Source organism: Lagopus leucura, unplaced genomic scaffold (genome assembly GCF_019238085.1).
Source record: "Lagopus leucura isolate 7727_CA_CO unplaced genomic scaffold, USGS_WTPT01 Super-Scaffold_100022, whole genome shotgun sequence".
NCBI classification, from domain to species: Eukaryota; Metazoa; Chordata; class Aves; order Galliformes; family Phasianidae; genus Lagopus; species Lagopus leucura.
In genome coordinates, this window is record NW_024962275.1 from 9,166,736 (window position 1) to 9,179,485 (window position 12,750).

The 12,750-nt window shown below is 58.6% G+C and overlaps 1 protein-coding gene across 3 annotated transcripts in view; it reads right to left on the minus strand.

Annotated features, from left to right (window-relative positions):
- Nucleotides 1–12,750, minus strand: part of ABCA2 (ATP binding cassette subfamily A member 2) — a 32,167-nt gene that overhangs the window by 2,394 nt on the left and 17,023 nt on the right. For 2 of the 3 annotated variants that reach the window (XM_042879311.1, XM_042879310.1), the window contains exons 22-46: nucleotides 12,557–12,737; nucleotides 12,066–12,278; nucleotides 11,575–11,771; nucleotides 11,057–11,239; nucleotides 10,415–10,599; nucleotides 9,991–10,111; nucleotides 9,520–9,810; nucleotides 8,139–8,357; nucleotides 7,698–7,800; nucleotides 7,011–7,336; nucleotides 6,190–6,403; nucleotides 5,960–6,065; nucleotides 5,516–5,627; nucleotides 5,016–5,076; nucleotides 4,613–4,787; nucleotides 4,419–4,534; nucleotides 4,036–4,183; nucleotides 3,585–3,708; nucleotides 2,541–2,673; nucleotides 2,230–2,347; nucleotides 1,949–2,127; nucleotides 1,608–1,749; nucleotides 1,002–1,136; nucleotides 616–719; nucleotides 232–324 (exon numbers count right to left, since the gene is read on the minus strand). In XM_042879311.1, the coding sequence (XP_042735245.1) occupies nucleotides 232–324; nucleotides 616–719; nucleotides 1,002–1,136; nucleotides 1,608–1,749; nucleotides 1,949–2,127; nucleotides 2,230–2,347; nucleotides 2,541–2,673; nucleotides 3,585–3,708; nucleotides 4,036–4,183; nucleotides 4,419–4,534; nucleotides 4,613–4,787; nucleotides 5,016–5,076; nucleotides 5,516–5,627; nucleotides 5,960–6,065; nucleotides 6,190–6,403; nucleotides 7,011–7,336; nucleotides 7,698–7,800; nucleotides 8,139–8,357; nucleotides 9,520–9,810; nucleotides 9,991–10,111; nucleotides 10,415–10,599; nucleotides 11,057–11,239; nucleotides 11,575–11,771; nucleotides 12,066–12,278; nucleotides 12,557–12,737 (3,979 nt within the window). The remainder of the gene's footprint in view (nucleotides 1–231; nucleotides 325–615; nucleotides 720–1,001; nucleotides 1,137–1,607; nucleotides 1,750–1,948; nucleotides 2,128–2,229; nucleotides 2,348–2,540; nucleotides 2,674–3,584; nucleotides 3,709–4,035; nucleotides 4,184–4,418; nucleotides 4,535–4,612; nucleotides 4,788–5,015; nucleotides 5,077–5,515; nucleotides 5,628–5,959; nucleotides 6,066–6,189; nucleotides 6,404–7,010; nucleotides 7,337–7,697; nucleotides 7,801–8,138; nucleotides 8,358–9,519; nucleotides 9,811–9,990; nucleotides 10,112–10,414; nucleotides 10,600–11,056; nucleotides 11,240–11,574; nucleotides 11,772–12,065; nucleotides 12,279–12,556; nucleotides 12,738–12,750) is intronic. The other variant, XM_042879312.1, reaches the window with a different exon arrangement.

A 12,750-nucleotide genomic window follows, 5' to 3' on the forward strand; every position in this document is an offset into this window, starting at 1 on the left:
CATGAGGCTCTACCATCTCACCCGCATCTCTGTGGGGAAAGACCAACCCCACGGCCACCTGCCTGCTGGGGATGCAGTGACTGCTCCCACCAGGACTGCCCCACTCCCCCTGCCCACCCTCTAAAGCATCTGCACAAAAAGCTGTAAGCTCGGGGTGGATGCCATGCCATCACCCTGCCATTTGGCAATTGGCACCTCCCAGCAGGTTGCTGGACCCCCCCAGGCTCTTACCTGTTCTTCAGGTGCTGGATGCTGCCAAGACATTTCAGCCGCCCATTCACCATGATGGCCAGACGGGTACAGAGCGCCTCGCATTCCTCCATGCTGGGGAGAGAGGGCAGGCCTGAGCCTGGAGACTTGTGACATAGGCAGCCAGCAAGCAGCTGCAGGCTGTGGCACACAGGGAGCCGAGATTCCCAGGCCTTCACCTGATGCACCAGGCCCACCACCACCAGTGCTGGGAGGCAGCAGCAGGGTGACCCAGGCTCTCTCCACTCCTGTGCCCTTTGCCATATGCCGTCCCCCAGAGGCCAAACAGCCTCTCTCCCCCCCACCATTCGCCATAGTGCATGAGATGCCTGGAGGCACTGCAGGTGTAGCCTAAAGCCCTCGGACCTGTGGGATGTGAGCACAACGGAGCGGCCTGTCTTGATGACATCCAGGATGAGGTTCCAGAGGAAGCGCCGTGCCTTGGGGTCCATCCCTGTAGTAGGCTCATCCTGCGGGACATATGGCACCCTCAGACAAGCCAGCTCTCAGGGGAAACCCTGCAACTCCCTTCCCATTGCACGGGCACAGCTCTGCCTCCCTGCTCCCCAGCTTGGAATGCTCGTGGCAAAGCCCATGGGGCAGGAAGCCCCTCCCCAGGGCACTGTTTCACTCGGGATAGCTGCACGCTAGCCTGGTCCACAGCCAGGGGTATGGAACCAAGTGGGATAGTGGGGCTTTTGGGAGTGGGATGACGACCCCATGTCACAGGGTGCCAGGGGGCCGTGGCGCACCAGAAAGATGAAGGCTGGGTATCCAATCAAAGCGATGGCTGTGGACAGCTTCCTCTTGTTGCCTCCACTGTAGGTGCTGGCAGGCTTGTCAGCGTACTTGGTCAATTCAAGCTTCTTCAGCGCCCACTTCACCACCTGCAAGGTGCAGAGGGCTGTGATCACTCTCCTGGGGCCCCAAACACCCCTGGGCAAAGGATGTGAAGAGCTGGCAGAGGGCAATGGGCAAATAACTCCATGACAGCCCCTCACACAGCTCTGAGCACCAGTGGGGCCTCCCTGCACCTATGCCCAGCTCTGGTGTATGGACATGCAGCAGGAGCACTGCTGGGGCAGCACTACCCTGGGGCAGCAGCACGCAGAGTCATGAGGGGGGCTGCACCCACTGTGGTGCCCACCAGTGATAGATGGACACTGCCACCCTCCCTCAGCATGAGCACCCAGCTGCTTATGCCATTCCCAGCCTCACATTGTCCAGGGTGGTCTGGCTGACGGAGTAGTCCTCAATGCCCAGCACATCCACCACCTGCTCCATCTTGCTGTTCCCACAGCAGACTGTGACACAGCACCAGCGCTCAGGCACTGCCAAACACGCGACCAAAACCCTACCCTCTCCTCATCCTTCCAGGGGATGCCGCGCAGGCGCGTGTAGAGCTCCAGGTGCTCCTGGGCTGTCAGCTCATCAAAGAGCGCGTCAAACTGGGGGCAGTAGCCCAAGCTCTGCTGGACCTGCAGGAGCTCCTTCAGGATGCTGTGAGAAGGGACAGAGAGGCCAAAGGGAGAAGGAATGCCGGGATCACAGACAGTGCACAGACAAACGCCCAGCAGGATGCAGGGCTGCACCGCCGAGCCCCAGGGGCAGGCAGCAGCTTCTGCATGGGAAGCTCCAAAGCAGCCCTCATCCTGTCCACAAACAAGAGGGCAGCCGCCGCCAGCCCATGCCCCCATACCTGTGACCGTTGACGAAGGCCTCTCCTCCCGTTGTGCTCTCATCCCCTGTCAGCATCTTGAAAGTGGTCGTCTTCCCCGCGCCATTGACGCCCAGCAGCCCGAAGCACTCCCCCGGCCGCACACCCACACACAGCCGGTCCACAGCCAGGATGCGCCCGATCTTGCGGGACTTGTAGACCTGGCAGGGCAGGGCAGGGTGCTCAGCCCGGCACCCCAACCCAGCCTGCATCCCTGGAATGCCCCACAGCAGCCCTGTGCCAAAACCCCGGGGCGCCTGTACCTTGGTGAGGTTCTCAATCTTCAGCATGTCGTTGTCAGCGTCGCCCCGTAGGACGCGGTGCCGCTCGTTGGCCACATCGATGTCATCTTCAATGGGTTTGGTGGAGACTGGGAGCCGCCTGCGGAAGGGAGCGAGGGGCGGGGTGGGGGGGCAAGCTGCCTTCCCGTACCCCTCCAGGGGGCAGAGGCTGGGGACGGGTGGCAGAGGCTGTGCCGAGCTCAGGGTCCCAAGCAAAGCTCTGACCCATTGCAAAGGGCTGGGGAGGCTGCAGGCAGCAGAAGCACGGCCCTGCACAGCCCTGCCACACTCACTGGGGCTTCCGGAAGAAGTTGTATTGGCACATGATGGTGATGAAGAAGCCGACAAAGCCTTCGATTGTCATGGCAACGAGCCCTCGTGTCACGATGTCCCATTCGAAGGGTGATTTCATTTTATCAAATTGCCCTGAGTGGGATGAAGAGCACAGAGCAGCTGGGGGCACTTTCCTGGGAGGACAGCCGGCCCATGTGTGACAGCTCCAGGGGACAAGGCCACCACCACAACAGAGCGGAGGTAATGTGGGTGATGCCCCTGCCCTGAGGGTCAGCAGCAAACAATCAGGTAGCAGCAGCTGCTATCTCACTGCCATGCTAACTCTAAGTCTTCAGCTAGGCTGGATGTGATACTGCCCTGTTCCCGCATCCCCTCCCTGGCCACATTCCTGCATCTTCCCTTCCCAGGCTGGCTGGCATTGCTGGCACCACTGCTGGTTACAACAAGGCTTTCCATTCACAACACATCTGTCGTTGAAATCACCTTGCAACTTTTCAACCTCAGTGGGGTGGATCAATCCAACTGAGAATGGGTACTGAATGGATATGTCAGATTCTGCTCCTAAATACTTCCCGTGATGCCAGCAGCACCAAAACTTTCTGACGCCAACTCGAAGCTGCAATTAGTGAAAGGGTCATTTTGGTAGGGCAATGCAGCCATGCAAATAAGATATTACATCTGGAACAAAGCAGTCCCTGCAGTCTCATCTCTCAGATCACTGCACAGTGCCCATGCCACGGGCAGTGTGACAGCAGCAGAAATGTGCATTTCTGCCAGGGCTCACAACCTCTGCTCTCTGCAGGGCTGATGTATGGAACGGCCTGAGGAACTGTGCTCAGCATCACTGGCACCACAACATGACTCTCAATGGGCCCTCGACTGTGTCTGCTCCCAAGGCTCTCTCATTCACATCCCCCAGCTCTTTGCTCTAGGTTGCTCTAGACCCCTGGAGAGTCCCACAGGGTGGTAGGAAGGGATGTGCAGCACATTGATTTCTGCTGGCGCACCGTGGAGCAAGGAAGGGTGGGAGGAAGAGGCCATACCGATCTTGGCATAGTATTCATTGATGTATTCATTGTAGGCCATCTCCATCAAGCCATGGCCCAGGTTGTAGTTAGGGAATACAAGGAAGCAGCTCTTCAGGTAGCTGTTCACCAACTTCAAATCCTGTGGAGATGGGCAGAGAGAATACAGCCATCAGAAACATCCATGGGGACTGCAAGCACCTGGTAGGATCAGGATGGCCAACAAGATGCAGTCTGGGCTCACAGCTGACCCTGCTGTGAAGAGGCGTTTTCAGTAGAGACCTCCTGAGGTCCCATCCTGCCTGGCACCATCCTGGCAGCACCACCACCAGTTGCTGTGTGGGAGCCACAGGCTTTGTCACAGCATCCTGGTTCCTTGTACCGTGCCAGGGACATTGCCCCTCTCACCAAGTTGAGCGAGCATCTCCTCCCTTCCTGATGGCCCCAGTCAGAGCTGTGAAGCTCATACCTTGTCGTGCTCAAAGAGCTGCAGCAGGAACGTGGCAACGGTGGCTGTGATGCCAATGAAGAGGTTGATGACGATGAGGAAGACATAGGCAGAGCTGGGCACCTCAAACCAGAAGGAGGCAGGGTACATGATGGGGGTGATGGACCAGCTGGGGAGGCAAGTAGCAGGACTGCACGTGAGCGGGGCAGGAAAGGGACCATGGCAACAACCAGTGAGCTGTGGGATCTCCCAGCGCCATCCTCCCTGGGATCTCCCACTCCATGAACCTGCAGAACAGCCACACAGGCCGCCCCAGAGCTGGATCCTGGTGCACACAGTGCAGATGGATGCACCGATGCACCATAGTTCACCCCCTGCCCTGCTCACTCATCTCAGCAACGTACCCGTACAGCAGGAAGAGTGAGAGGACGGCAGGGAAGTTGGTGGGAGATGTGTATGCCGGGAGGTCAAACACAAACAGGATAATGATACAGCATGTGGCTGGCACCAGGTAGTTCAGCTGCAGAGACAGAACCTTCACTGACTGCCTGCCCATTCAGCCCAGGGAATCAACAACGAGGCCATGTGCCCCTCTCACCATATCCCACACATAGTTGGCCAGCCAGTAGATGACAGGGTCGCAGCCGCTCACAAACTGCAGGTGTTTGGCCTTGGTGGCCTTCTCAGCCACCAGGAACACCACAAAGCTGGCCGGCACAAAGGACATGGCCACGATGATGAAGATGGCAATCACCACATCCGTGCCTTGCAGGCTGCATCAGGAGCAAGGAAAGAGCAGAGAGACCATCATCCTCAGCTGCCCACCCTAGTGTGAGATAGCCTCTGTACACAAACAGGGACTCCCGTGTCACAGCCTCCCACCCCCTCCCCATGGTGCATGCACAGCAGAACCCTCAACTTTCCCCTGCAAACCACAACGGGGAGCTCCTTCCCATTCTACATTATGGCCACCCTCCCATGAACCAGCTCCCCACACGTACAGGTAATCCAGGGACAGGCTGGCGCTGGTCTTGTTCATGGGATGGTTGGTGACTGTGATGCCTGCAGGAAAAAGAAATGTCAGGGTGTGAAGGCTGGCTTGGGAGAGAAAATGTTGCCACAGCTCCAGCCTGTGTGGTCCTGGCTCTCAGCAGGATGAGTTTCCTTCCTTGCAGCCCAGAAGCAATGAAGCACTTTGGGGCTGAACCCTCTCTCTCACCCTCATGTGGCCTCCTGCCTCCTCATCTCGGATACCAACACCGAGCTCCCAACCCTCATGTGGCAGACAGCATCCTTCAGACAAGTCTGCAAGCCCAGGAGGCACTGCCCCAGCCAGAACCTGTCAAGTCCAGACCTCAAGCCACACATAACCAAGCAGAGTGAGCCCCCTGACCAGCTGGGCAAAAGGAGGAGCACTGCACTTTAGATCAGAACCTTTTTGGGCCATGCCCTCAAGCTGTTCCTGATGTACTTTTGTCTTAAAAACCCTTCAGGCTCTCACCATAGGCAGCAGGGTTGCCTTTGCTCTTGGGCAGGTTGGCTCGCAGGATGGCATTGTTGAGAGCGTTGAGGTAGGTGGGCATGCTGTGGTAGCCCTTGTTGTTGTAGAAGACCTGGAAGAGCAGAGAAGAGCGGTGGGAGGCAGCAGGAGCTGGGCAAGGCCAGATATGCAGGATGGGATGGGGTGGGATGGCCATTTTCCTCATGGCTGTGAGGAAAGCAGGCCACTGCTGACCCAGTGGGTTTGATCCAATGTGGTGGGAGCGCTGCACAGTGCTCTATGGAGAGAGATCCCTGACAGAGCCCTTGGTGGAAAGCATGGCTGTAGAGCAGCTGATGAGCGGGCCCTGCTGTGCAGGCGGTGCTGCCCTCCTCCTTCCCATCACGCTGGGGCCGCCGCCACCCACCCACCTACTAGCTGCCTCAGGTCTCAGCATGCTCCTACCTGGGCTGTTCTTCGGACTGCGATCTTGCGCACCATGGCAGGAGCTCTGGCCCCAAAGGAAGCTGGGATGGATTTCTGGACATTGCCGAAGGTGAGTGCTCCATACCTACAGGACAAAGCACGCCCAAAGAGTGACTGCTGTCCCCTGTGCTCAGGAGCGGGGCCGCACTTGACTGCAGCCCTGGCTCCTGTCCCACGGTGCTGGGTGGGACCCCCAGCCTCTCTCTTGCCTGTGCAGCCGGAAGCGGTCCGAGGTGTAGAGCAGGTACTCAGAAACGTTGCGCCCTGTGATGTCTGCCAGGATGTCCCCCGTCACCACCTTCATCTGCGGCGGGTGGCCCCCCACGCCACTGGGGCAGGAGAAGCCAGTCCCCTGCATGGAGCATGTGCACCTGATGGGCTCATGGATGATGCGGGGCAGGGAAGGGGCAGAGGTGATGGTCTCTGTGGAGTAGAGGAGGCAGCTTGCAGCCAGGCTCCTGGCAGCTGCAGCTGTGGGGTGGCACAGGGCAGCCAGGATGAGAGGGGCACACGGAGTGACGCCCTGCAGGCTCAGCCAAGGGGTCCAGCCGGGCAGGAAGGGATATTCCTACTCCCCTCACACTGGCTCCCACTGGCCAGAGCCTAGGCTTTGAGTGGTTTCTTGTTTCCCAGTGATAGAGATGTCAGGGGATGGACATGGAAAAAAAATTTGGAGCAGGCAGGTTACAGAAATGGCTCAGAGACAGAGTGTGAAGTGTGTCTGGAACAAGCAGTGCAACCATTTCACTGGTTGGGGACAAAGCACCCAGCCCAGCAATCCCAGCCACAAGACTCTCAGTGGTGTCACCAGCCCTGTGAGCTCCACCAGTACTGCTGAAGCTGACAGTGAGCAGTGCTGTGGGGCCAGCACCAGCCCCGAACCAGAAGTGCAGACAAGCAATGCTCCACCATGGCCAGGGCAAGCTGCACTTGACCAGCACTTGGAGCTGCTCCTGCAGGAAGACACATTGCCCCACCTGGAGATGAATTTCCAGCCCAGACAGACCCACACACCAGATGCAGGTGATACCTTTGATGGTAGAGAAGGTTGTGGAGTTCCAGGCACGCAGCAGGTCCTCATCCATTGAGACAGGGTAGTCGGAAGGTGCTGGGGATGGAGGTGGTGGCACGAAGTTGGAGAGCGGCAGGCCCTGGGTGAAGGAGTCAATGCACATGGCATCAAAGTACTTGGCTGCCAGCATTTTGGACTCGTTGCTGTTGAGGTTCAGGGTCTGCATGGGCTGGTCCAGTGTGTTGTTGAAGGCTGTCTTGAGCACACAGGTGGCCCCCACACCAGAGGGCAGGTGGAAGGTGTTCACCAGCTGCTGTGGGCTAGCGTCAGGAGACAGCCTGAGGCTGCAGGGAAAGGAGCACATTAGGAGGAACGAGAAACAGAAAATAGGGGAATTCCCACCTCGGCCATCTTTTTATGGGCAAGTCCCTGCAGTGGCTGAAGGGGCGCAGGCACCATGCCTGTACAGCCCTGGGTACCCACTCAGACCAGGCCTGGCAAGAGCCAAGCTGCTGCTCACCATCACATCAGGGCTGGCGCCTCTCCCTAGGGGAGGATGGAGGACACTGTGCATGGGGACACTGTGTTGGCCAGGTTCTGCTCTGAGCCCAAACCTGCTCCAGCACCAGACCTGCTGTGAGCTGCCCTCCCCTCTCCCCATGGAGGTTCTGGGAACAGGATCGGGGTAGAGGACGCTGCTCTCACCGGTACTCACGCCGCTCCTCGTTGGCGTAAGGAATAAAATTGCCCTTGGGCTGGGTGTAGTTGTGGTACTGTGATGGGGAGAGGATGAGGGGTGGCAGGTCACCTGTGGAGACAAGGACAGGAATCTGCTTGCACCCAGCCATATGGCCCCACACTCACAGGCCTGCTGGCCAAACACCCTCAGGCCTTGTCCTTGCCCCTTCTCTTCCCCCTCAGCATCACTGCTGGCCACAGCGGGCAGGCAGGAGACGGAAGGTCAGTGAGACCCAGCTGCTGTGGGGGCAGCAGAGTGGGATGCATACTCTCCCTCCAAGCTGCTGCCAATGCAGAGGAGGGTGAACACCCAGCCTGGGGTGAGGCATGAGCCTGGGCCCTGGAAAGGGAACGGGACGAACTCCACCGTGTCCTCCCAAACCCACTGGGATGAGGGCTTGCAGGTACCTATTTCAGGCACAGAGAGTGCCACAGTCATGGCCACGCAGACAAAGAAGGCAGGCAGGAGGATCTGAGAGAAGAGGGCCTTGGTGTTGCGCTTGGCACAGTGGAAGCGCTTGACAATCAGTCCGTGGAACTGGCGCAGCTTCAGCCATGAGCCCTCCAGCTTGAAGCTCCCCTGCCCAGCCAGATCATGGTCCTCCGCCTCCAAATCAGTCTCTTGGTCTGCAATGAAGGGACAGCAAAGAGGAGGGTGTGAGCCCAGGGGTCCCGCACCTGCCCTGGCTGGCAGTTGCCCTTGGCACTGCACTGGGTGCAGCCAACCTGATGGGGCACTGAGCCACGGCACGACCATGGCATGAAGCAAGGTGGCTGGCTGGCGGGTTTTTCTTGGCCCAAAATGGGAAACTGTGACAACAGTTTTCAAGAAACAAAAGTGGTGCTTTTTGGCAGTACCCCTCCGTCTTCCCACTGGCTGCAGCCAGCCCAGAGTGGTTTAGCATCAATCAGGAAGAGCGGCAACAGGTCACACGTAGGGACCCAGCGAGCACAGAGCTGGGACCCGAAGAGCCCAGATGCAGTGCCACACTGCTGCTGCTCTACCTCCCGTGACCCAAATTCAGCAACGCTCAGAGCAATCTGCAGCCCTGGCGGGGGAGGGAGAGTGTCACAGCAATAAATTAATCATGACAAGAACTGGTGGGATAACCCAGAAAAGGATGCGTAAATAAAACAGTTGCCTTCAGGCTTCTGTCTGCACGCTCTGTGCTTGTGCATTTTGAGCATCTGGGCAGGGATGGCCTTGACCCTGTGCCTGGGGCTGAAGGGCAAAGTTGCTCTCTGGAACACCACACTGGAGGGCCAAGAGGAGAAACTCAGCAGCTCAGCCACGGGGGCAGCATGCACTGTGCGGGACAGTGCCGCTCCCCCAGCGGCCAAGAGTGCAAGCAGCATGTTAGTGAGTGAGTGTGCAGGCCAGCAGGACAGGATTGGAGAGAGACAAAGGGAAGGGCTAAGGCCAGCACGCCTCCACCTGCCCGCGAGCCTGCCAGCTCCATGCCTCAGCACGGGGCCCATCAGCTCAGGGCCACAAACTGGCTAGAAGCATCAGTCGCCAGCCATTCCCCCATTCCTCCCCCCAGGGCTGCAGGCTCTGCACCTCCCCTTCTCTTTCTCTGCTCAGGCTCCCTGGATACATCATCTGTTGGAACACAGGCTCAGCACCATGGGGCAGAGCTGAGCCAGCACGGTCTCAATCTCCAGTGCACCAGGCACCACGTCCCTCGGAGAGCCAGCTCCGCTCTTGCCTCGGAGCAGCCATCCTCCCCATCCCAGAGCACCTCCATCACGGTGCACAAGCAGCACACTGCTGCACAGTACTACGAACCTTGCAGACTGATGTTATCAGGGTCCTGACGATTGTCAAACAACGGAGAGTAATCCCCAAAGAATTCGGAATAAGCCCCACCTTCGTCACCCCGTACGGAGCCCACTGAGGAGGCCGAGCGCAGGGATGCCTGTGACTGCGCTAGCTTGGAGCAGGTCACCAGGTTGCTGAGCTCCACCTCGGGCTTCTCAGGCACATCCACCTCCTCCAGAGGCTCCCTGTTGGCCTCCGGCTTCAGGTCCAGCTCAGGGACGGGCGGCTGCAGGGCATCCTTCTTGGACTCCTTCATGTCTGGAAGAAGGGGAGCCGCTGCTGGCTGTGGCAGCCTTTGCTATGCCCCACCAGCAGATCTGCTTCACAAATGGAAGGCTGCCCTTGGCTGGACGGCCCATGTGAAGGCACAGGATGCCTTCACCTCACCCCCATGTCCCCCTGCCAGAAGCACCACCACAAGCTCCCCGCAGGCCGTACCCACATCACTATTCTCCAGGGACTGGTCTTCCTCAGATACTTTCAGAAAGACCTCCTCGAGTGTGGTATCCATCAGCCCAAAACTGGTGAGGTCCAGCTCCTCCAGGCTCTGCTCCAAGTGCTGTGGAAGGGAAAATGAGGAAGGCAGGAGGCTCCAGCACCGCCACCACAACTCTCACGATTGCAAGTGCCAGGTGGGATCCCTGCCCCACACCAGCTGCTGTTGGCACATACAGGAGATGCCCTTTGACAGAGCAGGAACAGACCCAGTGCCGTGTCCTGCCCCTCACACACGTGCTCACGTGCACGTTTTCCCCATGTCTCACGGGGTGCTGTGCCCACCAGGCTCATCCCACCCCTAACACTGACCGCATCCTTGTGCTGCCAGCAAGGTGGGTGATGAAGCTGTGTGTGGCTCGGGTACCTGGAAGAGCCTCTCGAAGCAGCCCTTCTTGACGGCCTCACTGGGCAGGATGTAGGAGAGCTCGGTGTTGGTATCCGAGATGAGGAGGCAGGAGGCCACGTACTTCTTGATGAACTGAGAGACGCGGGGCTCAGAGCAGGGGCTGACAGAGGAGTGGCCTGGAGGACTGTGGGGCTGGCCAGAATCTGTGGCAGATGGGTAGCACTGGTCACTCTTCATCTGGCCTTGTACCAGGACCACCACTCCCTGCCCATGCTATCCCCAGTGAGGGATCCTTCTGCACTGATCACAGGGCGCTGGTGGCTTTCCGGCTGCTCTGGCTGTGCCATCTGTTCCTGAGCCTCACAGGACACCACTGCCCATACTGGGCATCAGCAGGCAGCCCCTAGTCTGAACAACGACCAGAACCTGGGGGCAACGCCTCCATCCAGGGTTTAAACCGGGGACCCAGAGGGATAAACCAGGGCTGGGCAGTGCCACTTCCTGCATCACTGCCCTGTCCCACTGTGCCCCCCCATGTGGCCTATGGAGACTTGGGGTGGGAGCATCTGGGTTTTGACCTCTTGCTCCTTTCCTGGACACAAAAAGGGCTGATCCCATCTACTGATGCTCCAAACCATAGGTCCTGCTGGGCCCACGGACCTGTACTGTTCCTGGTGTCCGACTGCCTCTTTACCACTGTCAGCTTGTAGCCATCGCCATAGGTGCTCTTGAGGAAGAGTGGGGAGCCGCAGCACTTGAGCTTGCCATGGGAGATGATAGCGATGCGGTCACCCAGCAAATCAGCCTCATCCATGTGATGGGTGGACAGCAGGATGGTCCTCCCTGTGGCACAGAGTGTTAGAAGAGGGTGTGGGGGTTGTGCCAGGGCTGCCGCAGCCTCCGCCTGCCCTACCAGGCACTGCTTTGGCATGGCATGCTGTCTGATGTGTGGGGAACCAGGGCATGGAGCTGGCTGATTCCCCAAGGGTCTCATAGGGACCCCTGGCTCAGTCACCACATAGAGACAGATGTAGGGAGAAGCCATGCCACCGCTTGGGCTGGGAGCCAGGAGAGGCACATCTGGTCCCTCTTAGGAGGACAGCGAGGGGTCTTCCCACCACTCTTAAGCCTAGGCTCAGTTTTCTGCCCCATGCATGGCTCTGCCCTTCCCTGCTCACCTGGCTTGTACTTGAGGATGAGGTCCCAGATGGCTCTGCGTGCGTACGGGTCAACTCCAGCCGTGGGCTCATCCAAGATCACAGCCCGCGACCCACCCACAAAGGCGATGGCCACTGACAGTTTTCTCTTCATGCCCCCTGAGAGGGTCTGCACTAAGGAATGGCGTTTGTTGGAGAGCTCCAGGTCCTCAATCATCCTGGGGACAGGGACAGAAGCAGCAGGCTGCTGGGGCTGGCCTGTGCCTGCGGGGAGCATGTCACCTCTCTTTCCCACCCAGCATCTACAGCTCTTGGCAGTCAGGGCAACCCAGCTACAGCCAGACTATGAAAGGAACTTAAGCCAGCCCAATACCCCAAGTTTCCAAAAACACTTGGGGCTGCAGCAGGGGTGATCCCTGCTCCCAGACAACTCCCCACAGGCACAGCCATAAGAGCAGGACCTGCTTCTGCAGAAGGTGCAGATGTGGGCAAAAGGAACTGAGGGTGCCTACTTGTCCATCTCCTTGCGGATCTCCTCCTCTGCCATGCTCTTGAGCTGTGAGTAGAACCAGAGGTGTTCTTCCACCGTCAGTCTGTCAAAGAGCACATTGTGCTGGGGACACATGCCCAGGTTTTTCCGGATCTCATCCATCTCTGTCCGGATATCATGGCCATAGATGGTAGCTGAGCCTGAGGTCGGTGGGAATAAGCCAGTCAGGATGGACCTGGATGGACGGAGAAAGGAACGCAGTGAGGAACCTTGCCTGCCTTCCTCTGTCTTTAATCCCAATCACCACATCCCAGAGTATCTGCTGGGCCCTGGCAGAGCAGTATCAGTGCAGGGCTTTGCGTTGGCCACCTGTTCCCCTTCTGCACCCCTCTCACACCCACACCACCTCCTCCTGGGCACAACATCAGCCATAGAGCCCAATGAGGATGGCCATTGTGGCACCTTCCCAACTCATCACTGACCAGAAGGACACAGCCCACGGTTGGAACTCACATGGTGGTGGTTTTGCCTGCACCATTGTGCCCCAGGAAGGACACCACCTGGTTCTCATAGAGGTTGAGGCTCAGCTTGTTCAGTGCCAGCTTCTTGTCAGTTTTGTAGACCTTGGTGAGCTTGTCGATGCAGACAACCAAGGGGAGGTGGGTCGGCTCCTCCTCAATGCCCCGTGTCTCCTCTGTCGTGAAAGC